Raw genomic sequence first — 15,004 nt, 5'->3', positions numbered from 1 at the left:
ACCAGGGGCGCCACATACACCTTTGTTTACTTCGTCCTTTTTATCATCGCTATCAGTTCACCAAATGTGCATGTGAATTTTGTAAATTTTGATATTTTTTGCCTAAAGTAATTATTACCGCAAAAAATGGAGGCTTTAGCAGGCGCGCAACTCACCGGTGCACAACGAGACGAATTAATGGATCAAGTAAAACAGCAAATAGCACTAGCTAATGCGCAAGAACTTCTCGGGGTATGAATCTAACCTCAAATTTCTCAATGCTTCATATTCTTTAAGCATAAATTGTTAAGAAAGTCAGTGCCCAGTAATATTCCCCTCTATGCAAATTATTACTGACAAGGGGAACTTCTCAAGTTGCTGCCTCCGATCTGGCTGAAAAGATTCGAATGAACTATTTGCATGAATCCATTAGGACCGTGTTTACTTGTTTTTTGCAGTGCGTCCTGGAAACACCCCAAAAAATTCTGAGAAGTCCGGTTTTGAGTGCGTGCAGCGGACCCAGCGCACTCTTGGTGTCCAGTGCCTATTGGCAATACGCGCTTAAAACTGGACTTTTCAGAATTTTTGGGGGGTTTTTCCAGGACGCATTGGAAAAAACCTAAAAAGACGCTCCTAACAAATTCATCCTAAGAGCTCGTATGAATTTTTTCAGCCGGATTGGAGGTGACAGCATGGGAAGTTCCCCTTGTGAGAGGAAATTTTACTGAACAGTTGCTGCCTTTCTTTAGTTATGTTGTATAATCAAGATAGTTCTGGGTTGACAAGGAAGAATTGCATTTTGCCTTTCTATCTGTCATTTTATGACCCTTAATTTAATTTTGTATTCCATAACTCAAGGGATTGTAATCTTTTTCATGTTGATGCAGAGGCTCTTATTCAATTACTTTCATTTCTCCCTAATTGAGGCACTGGACGCGAAAGGGGCACTTCTCGATCGCGGTGTTTCAGAATCTCAGTTGCTAATTAAACCCTCGGAGAAGAATTTAATGGGGTTTTTTTCCAGAATTCTCTCCATAGGAAATTGCAGAATCATAAGGAATATTCAGTAAAATTTCTAGCGAAATGGATGCAATCACTTTCCTTACAATAAATGAAATCTTAGAGGAAACTCTGAAACACTACAACCGAGAAGTGCCCTTTTCGCATCCAGTGCCTCAATTGATGTCATAGATCCTAATTAGAGCTAGAGGTCAAGTATGTATCATAGTAATTGTCTTCTCACCAAAATTTCAGCCACCTGATCTGAATGCAGGCATAATGAAGACTTCGAAGTTCAACCTAACTGCCAAAATTCTGCATTTTCCATATTAAACTCCCCACTTACCATGAAAGGTTATTTGAATTCAAGTGGGAACTAAACAAATTTTAACATGGATTCCGATAAAATATTTGTCTAAGTTTTCCGATTATTTGTTCCCTAATCTTCAATCGTCCTGCATCAGAGAAGGAAGGTAATCATTGCAAAACACAGCTAGGTCTTTGCCAAACGATATGTAAGTTTACAGTTGTCAATCTGATCATCTATGTTCATTATGATTTTACACTTGCTTCTCCAGGAAGTAAGTTGATGTCAGAAATTTCCAGCATGTCTAACATACACAGCAAAAGATTTTTAAGCAATAACATGACTCAAATTTTTCATTCCTAAACTATTAAATGGTCTACTACTAGATTGAAAATTACTTAATGAGCCATTGTATTACTTCAAGACCATTACTTATTGAGCAGTGAGCCATAGCCAAGAAAATAAAGTGGCCTAGTAGTAGTAAATTATTATGCTGTTACTGTACGTCTTTGATACCCTTTGTACTTCTGTAATTATTCCAAATGTAATTAAAATTTAAAAGAGAATCAGAAATTAGGATTGATTGAATTCGAGCAGACTCTTATATAACAATAACCACTCCACTAACCAACATCTCGCTGTACTAGAATTAAAATAATGTCAACTCATTAGGGCTCAACTCTGAGGTTTTTATCACATACATCAATTACCACAACCAGCAAAAAAGGAAAGAAGGCAGGCAGCCCGTGCTGTCTTGCAGAGAATGAAAGAATTTTAATTCAGTGACGATTGAGCCCACTGGTTAACTTCGTTTTGCAGATAATGCTTTGTATTCCATGTTTTGATAGTGAGAGGACTATGTCTTTGATTGCTTTCTGTTTTATTTTTCAGAAAATGACCGAAAAGTGTTTTAAAAAGTGCGTTCAGAAACCAGGGACATCTTTAGATAGTTCAGAGCAAGTAAGTATGATGTTTCATCCAGTCTTTCCAAACCGGTCTGAAAGTTAACAACTGACAATTTGTGAGATGGCATCTTTACTATTTTGAGCTTCTAGTCAAAGCGTTCCTGTTGACCTTCATTTTTCTCAATGGGAAAGTTGTTATCTGAGAAAATAGCCACATATTTTACTCAGTCCCCGCTATAAAATTGGAGTTTCTCAAATTATCAGCCTTTTTGTAGTCGTAATTAATTTTAACAACTTTGAGCAAAAAGAGAACTCAAAAAGAGATTTTTAAAATTTTAGGTTTGTTTTAGATTTTTTTAAAAGAAAAAAAAATTCTCATTACTGTTTTTACTTTCTCGCTCTCCTTGTGGGGAGAGGAAGTATTGTTTAATATTGGAAAACATTTGCAAATTATGCCTTGGGATTTTTTGTAACTATTTTTTGGCAAAAGAAATGGCATTTTCTGTGAGGAAAGAAAGGCTCTCTGCTCCCACTTATCTTGATGGTTAATTTGGAGCAATCGTTTTTTCTACTCTAATATAAGACTGTTTTCGTTTTCAGAAATGTGTTGCCATGTGTATGGATAGATATATGGACTCGTGGAATCTAGTATCGAAATCATACAGTACGAGACTTCAAAAAGAAAGACAGCGGTTATAGTTCAGTCATTGAATATTATTTTGAATGGATTCATAGTGATTTACTAGCTGCTGTAAATTTTTTCTCCATATCTTCTTTTGTAGTGTTAATTGTTTTCATCAAGATTCTTGCTGGTGCTTTGAAAGCTTTTTTGTCAGCCATCTTATGAAAGACCAGTAATTTAGAGGCAGGCAACGTCACTATCTCCCGTTGCAATCTCTTGCCTCTTTTCTTTTAAATATGAAACCTCTACAACACTTATCTCAGTACTTGGTACCATCATTATTTTTTTTGAAACTGTAAACTGATATGCAGTATTTTGTGAAAATTTCTTAAATTCTCGGAGTCTTTCAGTAAAAATGATCTATCTACAATTGAGTTGAACTGTGATAGATAATGATAAAATTTAATAGAGTCTCAAGAGGTTTTTGCAAGTGCTCCTTGGTTCAACTTAATACTGGTTCTGTTCTATCGGTATTTTGTAGATAACTCTATTTTTAAAGACTCAAATGTAGATAAATCTCGATTGCTGAGTAGTGTGTATTTTGTCTGTTTGTGAGAAATATTTTGAGGAAATTTCAAGGAGTAAAGTTGGTCTGTCCTTCCGCAGAAATGTAGATCAGAAGTCTTAATTGTTAAAGTGTGTTTCTGCATTTAGCAATGGATAAATAGCATTATCCATTTAATTCTTTTCTTTCTTTCTTTTCCAGGGAAGAAACTACATATACTATGCTTTAGATCGTATTCTTACAAAATAAGATAACTTCTCTTTTGTAAAAATTCTTGCTTCATTTCCAGGATGAGAGTATTTTTTGTTTCCTTCTGGAAATTTTTTTAAGAATTGGAATGTTTTAATTGACCACTAATGTTTAGGTTTCTTGAGGTAGAAGTATTTAACATAGCTCCTTTCCCTGCATTTCCACAAAATTAATGCCCTCTGTCCTCTTTAAAATCTGATTTGTTCAAAATTACCCAATCTCAAGATTTTTTCGTCAGAAGTTAAAATCTCAAAAACTGCAGGTATATTGTTTTAACAGTTAAAGCTACAAATGTTTCTTTTCCCCCGGTCTTTGTTTGAACAAGTTTGATCAAAATTAAAATTTTCATTTCTTCTGCACAGTCATTGTTGCAATTTTTTTGTTTTTGTACGTCTACAGTTTTCAAAAAATTAAAAGTTCATCTTTTTACATTCTTGCTCTTTTTTTCACTTTGATTTCTAGTAGTTTCATGTAGCTCTTGGATCAGCCTCTTCTACTGAGACACCTCTATGTATTCATACACAAATATTGTGTCACAAACTTTGCAAGGTATCACAGTACAATTTAAGCTCTTTGTAATTTGATCAACTTCGATCAACTTGACAATTATGTCAAGTTCGATAAACTCAACTCAAGTCATGAAACTCAAGGTAATTAATTCATTGCATGACTTTGTGTGTCCGATCAAGTTTGGTTAGGTCCGGTTTGATGGAAAGGCTTAGTTCGATCTTGTGTCAAGGGCTTGAGAGATTGGTGCCAGTAATAATGAAGGTATAAAATTTCTGAAATCATTAAAAAGTCAAGAAAGCACCTTGATTGGACGAGTACTAGTACTTATTACAGACATGTAAGTTCTTTTAAAATTTTAGTGACATGGCATGCTTCTTAGAAATAGTTTAACCGCAAGGAAATCTATTCTGTTTTAACCTCATGCTAATCAAAATTTTCTTCTCTTCAATAGGGTTCATGACAGTTTGTCAAAACCAAAATTGAGACTTTTTCAAAGAGTTGTACCTAATGAACAAAAATATTTAGAATAGTTTTCTAAGATCTTGTTAAAATTGCGGAAAAATTTGAAGAGCCAGCCATACAAATTAAAACTTCCTTTTTCTTAACACTGCAATTCATGCAATTGTTATGTATGCATGTGTGTGCATCGCAGAGACGCCCCATTTGAAAAAAAAAAAAATGATTCTTTTTCCTTGCAGTCTTTGACAAAAGCATAAAAAAGATCTACAATTTAGATACTTTGGAGTACATTCATGCAACCCCTGAAATTCTAGTATACGTACTAGGGATTTTTCAATGATTTTCTTCCCTGTTAATTTTTCAAGAAAGAACTCAGAATTGGTCAAAGACACATTTAGTAGTGAATCAAGCAAAATACTTTGAGTAAAATAGTGACATTTTATTGATTCAGAATAATTGTAAGTAACATTAAATGACTAGAGGTATAACTTCACAAATGAAAAATTACAGAAGTGAGTGAATGCAGTCTTGTCACACCTTTTACAAAAGACATTTCGCAAATTCAAGGACAAACGTAAATACACTTGCCTACTGCTGCAAGCTTAACAAAAATATCATTAACACAATATTCAAAAACAGGAAAAAACTGAATAAACCAAAAACAACAAAATTAAATAAAAGCAGAATAAATCAGGAGCTATCTTGAAATAATTCGAGAATTGGGTATTAATTAATTTGCTGTCCAGAATCCAGCTAATTTTTTTTCAAATATTGAATTAAATTGTCCTCTTACTTCTACGACCAACTGTTACATTTCATTTAAGCTGATTCCTATAAATTTAAAGAAAATAGGGCAATCTCCTTATTTGAGGTTATTGCAGCACTATCAATTGGGTACCTTCAAAGCAAGAAATTTTGTTTAATTTTTATAGTCTTCTATGAGGAGTTTTCTCCTAGAAATGAAACAGACAAGGGAATTTTGAAAAATCTGAAATAATTTCTGTAATTCTTTTTGTACTTCCCTTTTGTTGCCTGTGGCTATGGCCTATGGCCTGTGGTTTTACGAAGCCAGATTGGAACCACTATCTATAGATATGAGACGCTTGCATACTTATAAAACATCCTTCTTGCAAAGAACTAAAGCCCCCAAAGGAGGCTTCTTATAAAGCAAAAAAAAATTGCAGTCAAAATATGATCAAATACACGGGGGTACATTTCAAGTGTGATGATGATTCATGAATAAAAAAAATTAAAGAAAACATTCATCAATTTAATGGGTCAAAATGCAAAAATATTATCAAAACCTGTAAGTTCCATCTTTAATCATGGCTTGATATTAGAAAGTAGTGTATTTGCTATTGGAAAATACACTAATAGCTATTTTAATACACGTGATAATCAAAACTAGTTAGACCGAAAATTGGTAAGTGAAGTTTCAAACCCTGCTGGTAAATCCATACATGACTATGCCAATAGCCTGCTCAGAAGAAAAAAGGTTGATCAGCGGTTGCTGACTGAACTTATGATACATATTTCAATTGCAATAATGCTATTATCAGTAAAATTATTTTTAAGTGAAGTACCACATTTTTTTTACCACTTCAAATAGTCCACAGGTTGAAAACACAAGTAGATAAGAGTACCTACATATGTGCGTACTCCTGAAAGGCTTAGTAGATTCAGTGAAAAGATGAGAGGATGTAGCAACAAATTTTCGAGTATAAAAATTAGAAACTAATAAGAGTATGTGAAGTCAGGAAGTGAAACAACGATAAATATAAAAGGAAAATAGTATTACATCAGTAAAAAATAAGGAAAAACAAAGTCATGAAACGAAATTTCAAAGTTAAGTACAAATACCTGATGAGAAATTTTAAGCTAAGAAGAAAATCATGGTAAGTACATACAAAGCCAAAAGTTCTGTCCAGTTTTTAAAGGCCAAGAAACCCCAGTATTCATGAATTTACACAGGTTTTAATGTTACACTCTTGTTTCGATTCATCCAGGTAAAATCTTGAATACTCTAAAGTTACTTCACAAATGCCAAAGTCTACTTTTGCTAGCGCTGGGGCTTTACCTCATTGTAAATACTATATTGGTCAAGACAAGCTATCGTCTGTTTGGTGTTATTAAGTAGAAAAATATTAATACTGCTGGTAATAAACTAGGAATGATTGCTCCTCCACTTATTAAGAAATACTCAGAAAGAATCCAATGTTTTTCTCCTCTAGAAGTTGGAATTAGCATGACAAGATGATAAGCCAAATTTTATCACAACACAAGTAGGTACAATATCGGTTGTTGGCAATTTGAATTCTTGGATTATGTTGTGATATATTGTGACAAACATTTTCTTAAAAAGAGAGATAAAAATCTTTGATGAGGGTCAACCAATCTGAGGTGAAATATGCTTGAGGGTGCCCTGAGGAAGAAATTTCCCGACAAATTGGAAAATTTTATCTTTCGAGGCAACTTTGTGCGTCCCAACTCTGCCATGAGGTTTTGACAGTGCACTTTCAGCAATTGTGGTTAACCTTTCCTTAAGACTAGAGATTAAATTTTTTACAAGATCATTTGACTTAGCTGCAATCATACAATCATGGCACTTTACAAAAAAATTTTCCAGGCAAAAGGTAGACTATTTCCGAATGATTACTCGAGAATTTCTCCTCACTTTGAAGAGCTATGACGGCTATAATGTTTCACATCGATGGCTCCTACATTTAAATACTTAACATTCAAAGATTAAAATTTATATCGCACATCAAATCAAAACGAGAAGGAATTCACAAGGCAGAAATTTTGAGTTTGAAGAATTAACTCCTGCTTTGGCTGCAGGTTTAATGATGTAGATTCTTCAAAATTCAAAGAATAATTATGAAAGATGTTCCATTATCTCATTTATGATGTCAGAGCAGTTGTTCATCGATAAATGAGACAAGAGCGAGACAATTTTTAAATTTTTATTTCGACTTACTATTCGTATTCGTAATAATCTTGGGGTTCTGTTTTTATTTTCACTTCCACTTGACTCAATAGAGACTCCAATGCAGGGTTCGGTGCATCAGGATCTTCTTTAATTGTAACAGCTTCACTCAATCGTTCTGACACCATTTTTGACCAACGATCCTGTAAAAATAGAGATAATAATTTTTAGTACTATGCAAAGTTTAAAAGATCAGTTGATGGAAAACCCAATTGGAGTAAACAATGCAGCAGATATTGAACGTAGTTCCTTGAGAAAACCAATTTTACTTTTAATGTTTTTTTTTTTCTTTCTTTCTTTCTTTTAAAAAAAAGGTTTAATTTTTCATAATCTTCCAAAAACTCAAGACTGAGTGAAGCGTCTGACCTTCTTCAAAGGAGGGGCTGTAAGTAGAAAAAAAGGTGGAAAAAAAAAAAAAAAAAAAAAAAAAATGAAAATTGAGTATATGGTACCTAGCTTAGCTTATACCCTGCTTGGATGAGCGATTCAAGTCATATAAAGCTGCTGCATTTTGAAACTTGTTATCTTACAAGTAAGGTCACAGCAGAAACGCATACATTGAGAAAAACACTGTTTAACTCTAAAAAACAGCATCAGTTGAAATTTCTATCTGTCCAGGTTATTATTCCTTGTCTTTTTATAGAAAAGTGTAGACTAAAATTTATTTGTGGATGTTCTTGAAACTCTTAGTAGTCGCATTTTTAAGGGAATTTTCTTGATATTTTGGACACAAATGACTATTTGTTTCCTTATTTCCTAAATAATTCCATGCATGGAGGTTGTGGAACCTTGTCCTGTAGTCGGTCAAGATAAATGGTCATGCCTTTATCTTGTGGACCGTAAGTTGAAAATGAAACAGCAAATGTCATGTAGAGCTGTGTTCTGTCCTTCGTTTGATGAGAATATACTGAGAAAAATTCTCAGATGAAGAGACTTACCTTAATATTATCTTGCATTGTGAACTTGAATAAGGGAGCGCTTTCTTGCACAGGCGGAAGTGGAAGTTGAGGCAGCGCTGGATTGCAATTGCCACTTTTGCAGTTGACGCAGCAAGAACGACACCCTTTTTTCCTGGCAACAGAGAGTGAACAGTTCATACTAGGGATTTTCAAATTTCTGATAGAATCAAAATATGAGCTACTTCAAAAAACAAACAAAGACTTCATCAGGAATGCCTTTGAGTGATGAGCCTGGCGTGTTTACATTCATATTTTTCCCGCCCGCCTTGATTGGCCTTGAACTCTCCTCGAATTACGCGCAGAACTGCAGAGGCATCAGCTATGATGAACATTGCCGACGATGGAGCGACTCCTCTAACAAAATGTTCACCTGTGCCGTAGTATCGTTTTTGAAGTGGGGAGCTAAAAAAAACGCAAATTTCTTCGGCAGATTGTGAAGGTGTGAGTGCATTTCAGACTTTGACGATGCTCTTATCGTTATTTTTGAGGCATTATCTATAGGAAACAACTCTTGTTATTGCTCTAGCAAAAGTTTGCAACAGGCCCATTCCCTGACTTTCATCAAAACCTTTGCTTAGATTTTCTATCATTTATGTACACGGATTTTTGTTAAACTATGGACGAAATTTTCACTTTTAGAAATTCTAATTGAGGGATAAGTAAAGGCACTCCAAAGTTATTTGCACTTTCTGGAATGGCACTGACTAGAGTTGCTGGGTACTACTCCAAAAATTCCCGAACTTTCTCTAGGAATTCCCTGAATTTTTCCAGGTTACAGAGTTCTCTGAGTTTTCTGGACCAGCAGAAACCCTGAGAAACCAAAAAAGTTGATAAAAAAGTTACAATAAAAGACCTTGCGCACAGTGGGGGCTTGCTGGCTCTCAACACATTTTGATGATATTTTAGTAGATTATCAATACATTCATTAGTAGGTCAAAGCCAAAAAATAGGGTGATTCCGTCAGGTGGGTGCAAACATTGTATCTTTTCCTTCCCCTTGCATCTCTTGATTTTGTTTTAACGTTTCCATGCCATTTCAGATGTGACTAGCGCAGCAAAGAGTTAGTCTGCTCCCTCATCCTGAAATAAGAGACGTGGCACAGTATGCTATACTCAATCCTCCTCTGTCCTGCAATCTTTCCTGATTAAGTCTCGGCAATCCGCCTTTTACATGCGAATTAAATTATGAAGCTCTTACCCGACTGAATCATTTAGTTCTTAATGTTTGGCCCAGTATTGAACATTTTGATGACCTACTAAAGTTTCATCAAAATTTACCAAGAGCCAGTGAGCCCCACTGGCATGCAGGGTTCTTTACATATGCTTTGAGGAGCAGTTAGATGAAGTCTGAGTTTGACAGCCCTTCTAGCAATGGCTGTTAAAATTTGATTTTCAATAACTTTAAAAATAAACTGTTAAAATTCAGGAAGGAAGAAACCTGAAGACAAGTGAAAAAAGTGCTAAAAGACCCTTTAAAAAACATGCTTTTTTTAAAAACAATTAATTAGAGTAATGTAAAAAGTGTTGAAAAACCAGTGTATTATTTTTAAGAGTTCTTTTTTCAACAATTATTGTACTTAAACTTTACCTCTCAGGTATTTTACATAAAAAAATCCTAAAAAAGGGTTTCCTTCTTCGTAAATTTCAACAGTTTTAATGAGAGATGTTTTATAGTCCCTGCTAGCTAGGAAGATGCTGTTGTTGCTTGAGATGACAGGACAAACTGCCCCTGTGCCACTTCAATATGAGCAAAAACCAGCATGGATGAAGGTTATTCTATTCTTATCCTATTTGGAGAAAATATAAAAGTGAGTTCAGAAAAAAGTGGATTGAAGCAAACTTTAATACAGTATTGCAGCACTTACTTGGGAGATTTCCGGCTCCCTTGATTATGACCATGAAAATTCCTCATGTGTTTATGGTAATCATTTTCATCTAAATAAATGCATGAGCACTCATCACATCTAAGACAATCTTCCATCCTGACTTTTGTGAATCCTTTCTTTTTTGCTGAAATGAATAAAATCAATTATTGAATTATTATTAAAGACTAAGCTGAAAGAAAAGTTTCATATTAAAAAGCTTCCCTGCATGTCTCTTTTTTACCTAAATGAATTACAAAAATAGACAGATAATTTTAAAATCAACTTCACAATCAGATAGTCACATATTAACGACAGGGTGTCCATAGGTAGCACATGTAGGAAAACTTTTCAGTGGAGCAAATTTTTCCTGAAGTTAGTAAAAACTTGAAATTTGAATGTTCAACCAAACATTTTCTTGAGTCCCAAAGAAAGATTAGCAATTAGTTTTATTTTTCACTTTTGTGAAGAAGAAGAGCATAGAGTTGTCAAATTTTACAAATCTGAGCTCTGAGCATTGTAAAAAAAATTTAAGAGGCCTTTGGAACTGAGTCTGGTTTATTTTTTAATCGTAATTATTCTATAAGAAAGTAACGGTTCTGATTTTCCAAAGTTACCTAGTCGCACAAAAACCATAGAGCTGCCATCAGAGGTAAAAAAAATTCACGCTTTTGAATTAGTCCATGCAGCTGGCAAGTTGGCAAGGCGACATGGATTGCATTTTGCAAAAGGAAACTAGAAAATTCCAATGACGCTAAGATTGTGCAACTTTTTTTACCTTGCAAATATAGGTAAACTGATCATATAAACAAGTTTTATATTTATTCCCAAAGAATTATAAATTTAAGACGAAAATTACCTTTAAAAATTTAACTTTTAGCATGATTTCAGTAATTATGGTACAAAGAATGTAAGTTGCATAATCTTGGCAACATTGGAATGCTCTGGTTCCATTTGGCAAAATGCAATCCACATGTCAAATAGGTGGGAAAATTTTAGTGCTTGAATCTGATTAATTGGACGTATTTGAATCAAAAAGAACTATATCCATCCTGACATGATCCATAAGGTTACTCGCATGACAGGACTCATATCAGAATGGATATAGTTCCTTTCGATTTAAATGCATCCAATTGTGAGGTCAAAGTTTAAGGTAAATAATGGTGTTCATGAGGAATTACTTACGAGGTGTTGCCGGTGGAGGAGTGGGTTTCTTACGCTTGGGTGCTTTCTTTTCAGCAGATTCATTTGTACCGCTTGCACTTGCTTCAGCCTCCCTGGCAGCAGCAGCAGCAGCAGCCTCAGCGGCCTCTGCTTCAGCCTCAGCAAGTAACTTCTGTTCTTCTGGTGTTCCATTGGCATGGATTTGAGTATGTATCTGATAGATTTTCTGGTTTCCAAATTGCTTGTTGCAAACTTTGCACACAAAGGTTCCTGTTCAAGAACAAACAGAGAAGATATGAGAATGGTATTCTTTTCATTTTATTCTCAGTTAGAGAGACTAAAGCCATTATGGAGCATCTAATTGCGTCACTATATTCAGTGAGTTAGTCCATGAAATTGCTGAGCGATGAAGTGCATGGGGCAAATGAACTGCATTAAACAGAAAGGAACTAAGCCACATCAACTATTGCCAAATTTTATTGGGCAATTTAATTTTTTAGATGAAAACGGTTGTGCAAATTTCTGTGAACGTTTTGCATAGTACAAAGCAAATTTCTTAAAATTTTAAAAGGAATCCCCACGACTGTTTTCATGTAAAAAATTCAAGTGCCCAGTTAAATTTGGCAACGGCTGATGTGGCTTGGTTCCTTTCCGCTAAACGCGGTCCACATTGCAACCCCTCCATTTTGCCGCCAAAAAGCTCTCTGATGGTAATAAAACCATGGCTGTAGCAATGGGAATGCTTAATTTCATCAATGGTAGGTCTGCAGAAGTTTCGAAAACATCGCCAAAAAGGCTCCATACCCAGGTAACTGAATGGGCAATGAAAAGATTGCAAGTGATATGACACTTTTACAGACATGCAGTTGCTTCATTTAGAAGGGTTTTCTTCACAGACTTATGGAATCGAAAAAGCACAGGCAATTTACAATTTAAACAAAAAAAGAAGGAACAGGGCTCAGTTTTCAGATGGTCATGTAAATTCTAGCTAAGCCAAGGAACTATTTACAATTAGTTAAAACCTGTTCTTAATGATCACATGAATGGTGGGAAGGACTACGTCAAGCAATGTCAAGGCATTTTTTGACCCTTTGAATGTACGATTCCCATAATGTGGGTGAATGACAATGATTCAACGACAGAGCCCCTGCTTTCGTAGCATTGTTCTGTTAATATCAGTTATGGATTGGCAAGACTCCCGTTCTGATTTAGCTGAGCAATCAGTTCGATGTTCAAGGAAAAAAATTATATGAATAAAACATTAACTGAATCGCCTGGTCATGTTATCAATGTTAGGTATTTAGATTCTACTTAAACTTCATCCAGTTGATGATCACTGAGCACTTTCCACTTAATTCTTTACCCTGTTCAGCAATTTCAAAAAATGATCTTGAGAATTAGGAAATGATCCACTACATTACTTTGTCGCCGACACTAAAATGAAATGTTGTCTTACCCTCTTATCACTTAACAGTTATCTTATCTCGTGTATGATCTCGTGTAATCAGTTTGTTTACTTTCAGGTTTTACCGTTTACTGGTTTTTATGGTTTTTTACACCAGCAAACTCCTCAGACAAAGCACCTGAGTCCTGATTGGCTCTTTTTTTGCCGCTCTTTCAAGAAGCGGTAAAATTCAAACGCGCCAATCAGGTCCCGACTTGAAACAGACCTGCTGCCCCTTGCCATTTTTCCAAAAGCAAATAGCGCAGATGGAACTCTCAAAATATTTCTCACTGTTTGCTTGCACTGCCATTTACTTATTGCATAGCCAACGAGAAAACAAGAGGAAAAAATCAGGCAAGTAAAATATTAGGAAAGGGCTTTCAATCAGAGAATTTTTAACGATTTTTGGTACTACTCTAACAACTCGGCATGATACAGTAGAGGCAAGCAGAACGAGAAATAGGTAAGTTTGAACGAAGACCATCCTAGAAGTAGCCACAGGAGAAGGTATAAGCCTTGCTTTTATCCTAAAATTTTTAAAAATGTAAGTGCGAGCATTATTCTTTTTAAGATAATTTTTTTTTTTTTTTTTTTTTTTTATTTGGCTCGGTTATCCATGCACTTAGGTACTTTAACGTCATTCGGATACAAGCGGTGGGCTGTGAAAACGATATTCTCAAGCCCTCGGGACTGATAGACATAAAAGTTAGACTTAGATACTGGGAGTCTGATTAGGTATGTACATATACGGCAAAATCAATAGGTAGGTACTGGAGGGAACATATCAGGCAGATGGAGACAGGCTACAATGATTTTGAAGTTCGTGTGATGATAGAACAGATGAGGTACCTTTTTTAAGCAGAGCATTGTAATGTTCATGGACATGGACGGTATAGTCAATTTTATTCAGGAAATGGGTCCCGCAAAACGAACAGTTGAACCCAATCTTGAGCCTCTCGTAAAGTAGGGACTTGTGATACTCGGTGAAAATCATGATCGACGACGAAAATGAGAACACGGGGAAGGAAATCGACTCGCACTGCTGGAATGGCCTACGGGAACCGATCGAAGGGAAGCGACACTGAAACTGCTGAAAATGTCCGATGCATTATTGATTTTCCGCGGCTCGACAAGAAACGTGAGGGCTCGGCCTTTTTCGCGATCCTCGGAGCTGCGCAAAAGCGTTAGCGGGGGAAGGAGACCGGGGTTTTTCTGCGGAATTTCACGAACATTTAAAGGAGTTAGGTGAATGGAGCGGAGAAAGGCAACGGAAAGGAGCGAACTGTGCGTGAAACGCTGAAAACATTGACCGACACTGGGTTTCTAAAAATAGGGACCCCACCCCTCGTAGTGTAGAAACCCTTCCCGCTCCAACCCCGCGGCTGCCCACAGGAGCTCCCCCTTCTCAGCGCCAGATGTGCTCTCCTTTATTGCGGACGGCGCGGGGAGGGTAGAGGGTGAGCTCGAAAGGAAGGAAGCGGTCGGCGAGTCCAAGAGGGATGCAGGTTCATATGGGCCCGTGGCCGCTATACCGCGATATCCCTATTCCCTACGCGAGGTTGCATGGACGGTGCCGACGTGCCGTTCGAACGCAACCCCCCCCTCCCCTTTCAACACGACCCTCCCCGCCCCCTTCTTCCACCACCTCACGCCAGGCATCCGTTATTGAGGCTCCTTGTTACGGCTTGTCATTGGCAGATGATGGTGGCATGGCGGTCGTCACCTGAAGCATCGATACCTCCGCGAGTTGTTCGGGGAAAGATCCCTCAAGCATCGGAGCGCATTTGCATTGTTCGGCGACGATCTTATCCTTCGCGCTTCTTTCGTGATCAACCCCTCTACTGCCGTGCTAAGGAGGAACGCCGTATGAACATTCGAGAGTTGTCAAATTTCCTCCGGCAAAAACTTCATTTTTACGGAGAGTTATTATTTTCTCCTCAAATTTCGGAAAATTTTGAGCTTATCGCGATTATTCTTCGAAAAATTAGAAGACAA

The 15,004-nt window shown here is 36.3% G+C and overlaps 2 protein-coding genes across 3 annotated transcripts; one reads left to right on the top strand and one right to left on the bottom strand.

Annotated features, from left to right (window-relative positions):
* The first annotated feature begins 17 nt into the window (after nt 1-17).
* LOC109042708 (mitochondrial import inner membrane translocase subunit Tim13) lies at nt 18-4,055 on the top strand. Its single transcript, XM_019059602.2, has 3 exons — nt 18-231; nt 2,177-2,245; nt 2,791-4,055. Exons 1-3 carry the CDS (start codon nt 127-129, stop codon nt 2,887-2,889), a joined length of 273 nt encoding a protein of 90 aa, XP_018915147.1. The 5' UTR covers nt 18-126; the 3' UTR covers nt 2,890-4,055.
* A 955-nt stretch (nt 4,056-5,010) lies between these two features.
* On the bottom strand, nt 5,011-14,347 carry LOC109042705 (uncharacterized). Of its 2 annotated transcripts, none has more exons than XM_019059598.2 (5): nt 13,859-14,347; nt 11,587-11,835; nt 10,405-10,549; nt 8,520-8,652; nt 5,011-7,724 (listed from the first exon to the last, which is right to left on the bottom strand). In XM_019059598.2, exons 1-5 carry the CDS (start codon nt 14,001-14,003, stop codon nt 7,572-7,574), a joined length of 825 nt encoding a protein of 274 aa, XP_018915143.1. In that variant the 5' UTR covers nt 14,004-14,347; the 3' UTR covers nt 5,011-7,571. The 2 variants fall into 2 exon arrangements, with proteins under 2 accessions (XP_018915143.1, XP_018915144.2); XM_019059599.2 differs by lacking the exon at nt 13,859-14,347 and adding an exon at nt 12,832-12,971.
* Nucleotides 14,348-15,004: the final 657 nt, after the last annotated feature.

The sequence above is a fragment of the Bemisia tabaci genome, chromosome 2, assembly GCF_918797505.1.
Source record: "Bemisia tabaci chromosome 2, PGI_BMITA_v3".
Taxonomy (NCBI): Eukaryota; Metazoa; Arthropoda; class Insecta; order Hemiptera; family Aleyrodidae; genus Bemisia; species Bemisia tabaci.
Note: the sequence above shows the minus strand (reverse complement) of the source record. Positions and strands in the feature narration are given on the sequence as shown.

Excerpts from the sequence above, each read along its gene's own strand:
- LOC109042705 (XM_019059598.2), bottom strand. The coding sequence starts at position 14,003 with ATGATTTTCACCGAGTATCACAAGTCCCTACTTTACGAGAGGCTCAAG. Across the intron at positions 11,836-13,858 it reads CAATGCTCTGCTTAAAAAAG|GAACCTTTGTGTGCAAAGTT; the intron begins GTACCTCATCTG and ends GTTCTTGAACAG. Across the intron at positions 8,653-10,404 it reads GGGAGCCGGAAATCTCCCAA|GAAAAAAGGGTGTCGTTCTT; the intron begins GTAAGTGCTGCA and ends CTCTGTTGCCAG.
- LOC109042708 (XM_019059602.2), top strand. The coding sequence starts at position 127 with ATGGAGGCTTTAGCAGGCGCGCAACTCACCGGTGCACAACGAGACGAA. Across the intron at positions 232-2,176 it reads ATGCGCAAGAACTTCTCGGG|AAAATGACCGAAAAGTGTTT; the intron begins GTATGAATCTAA and ends TTTATTTTTCAG. Across the intron at positions 2,246-2,790 it reads CTTTAGATAGTTCAGAGCAA|AAATGTGTTGCCATGTGTAT; the intron begins GTAAGTATGATG and ends TTTCGTTTTCAG.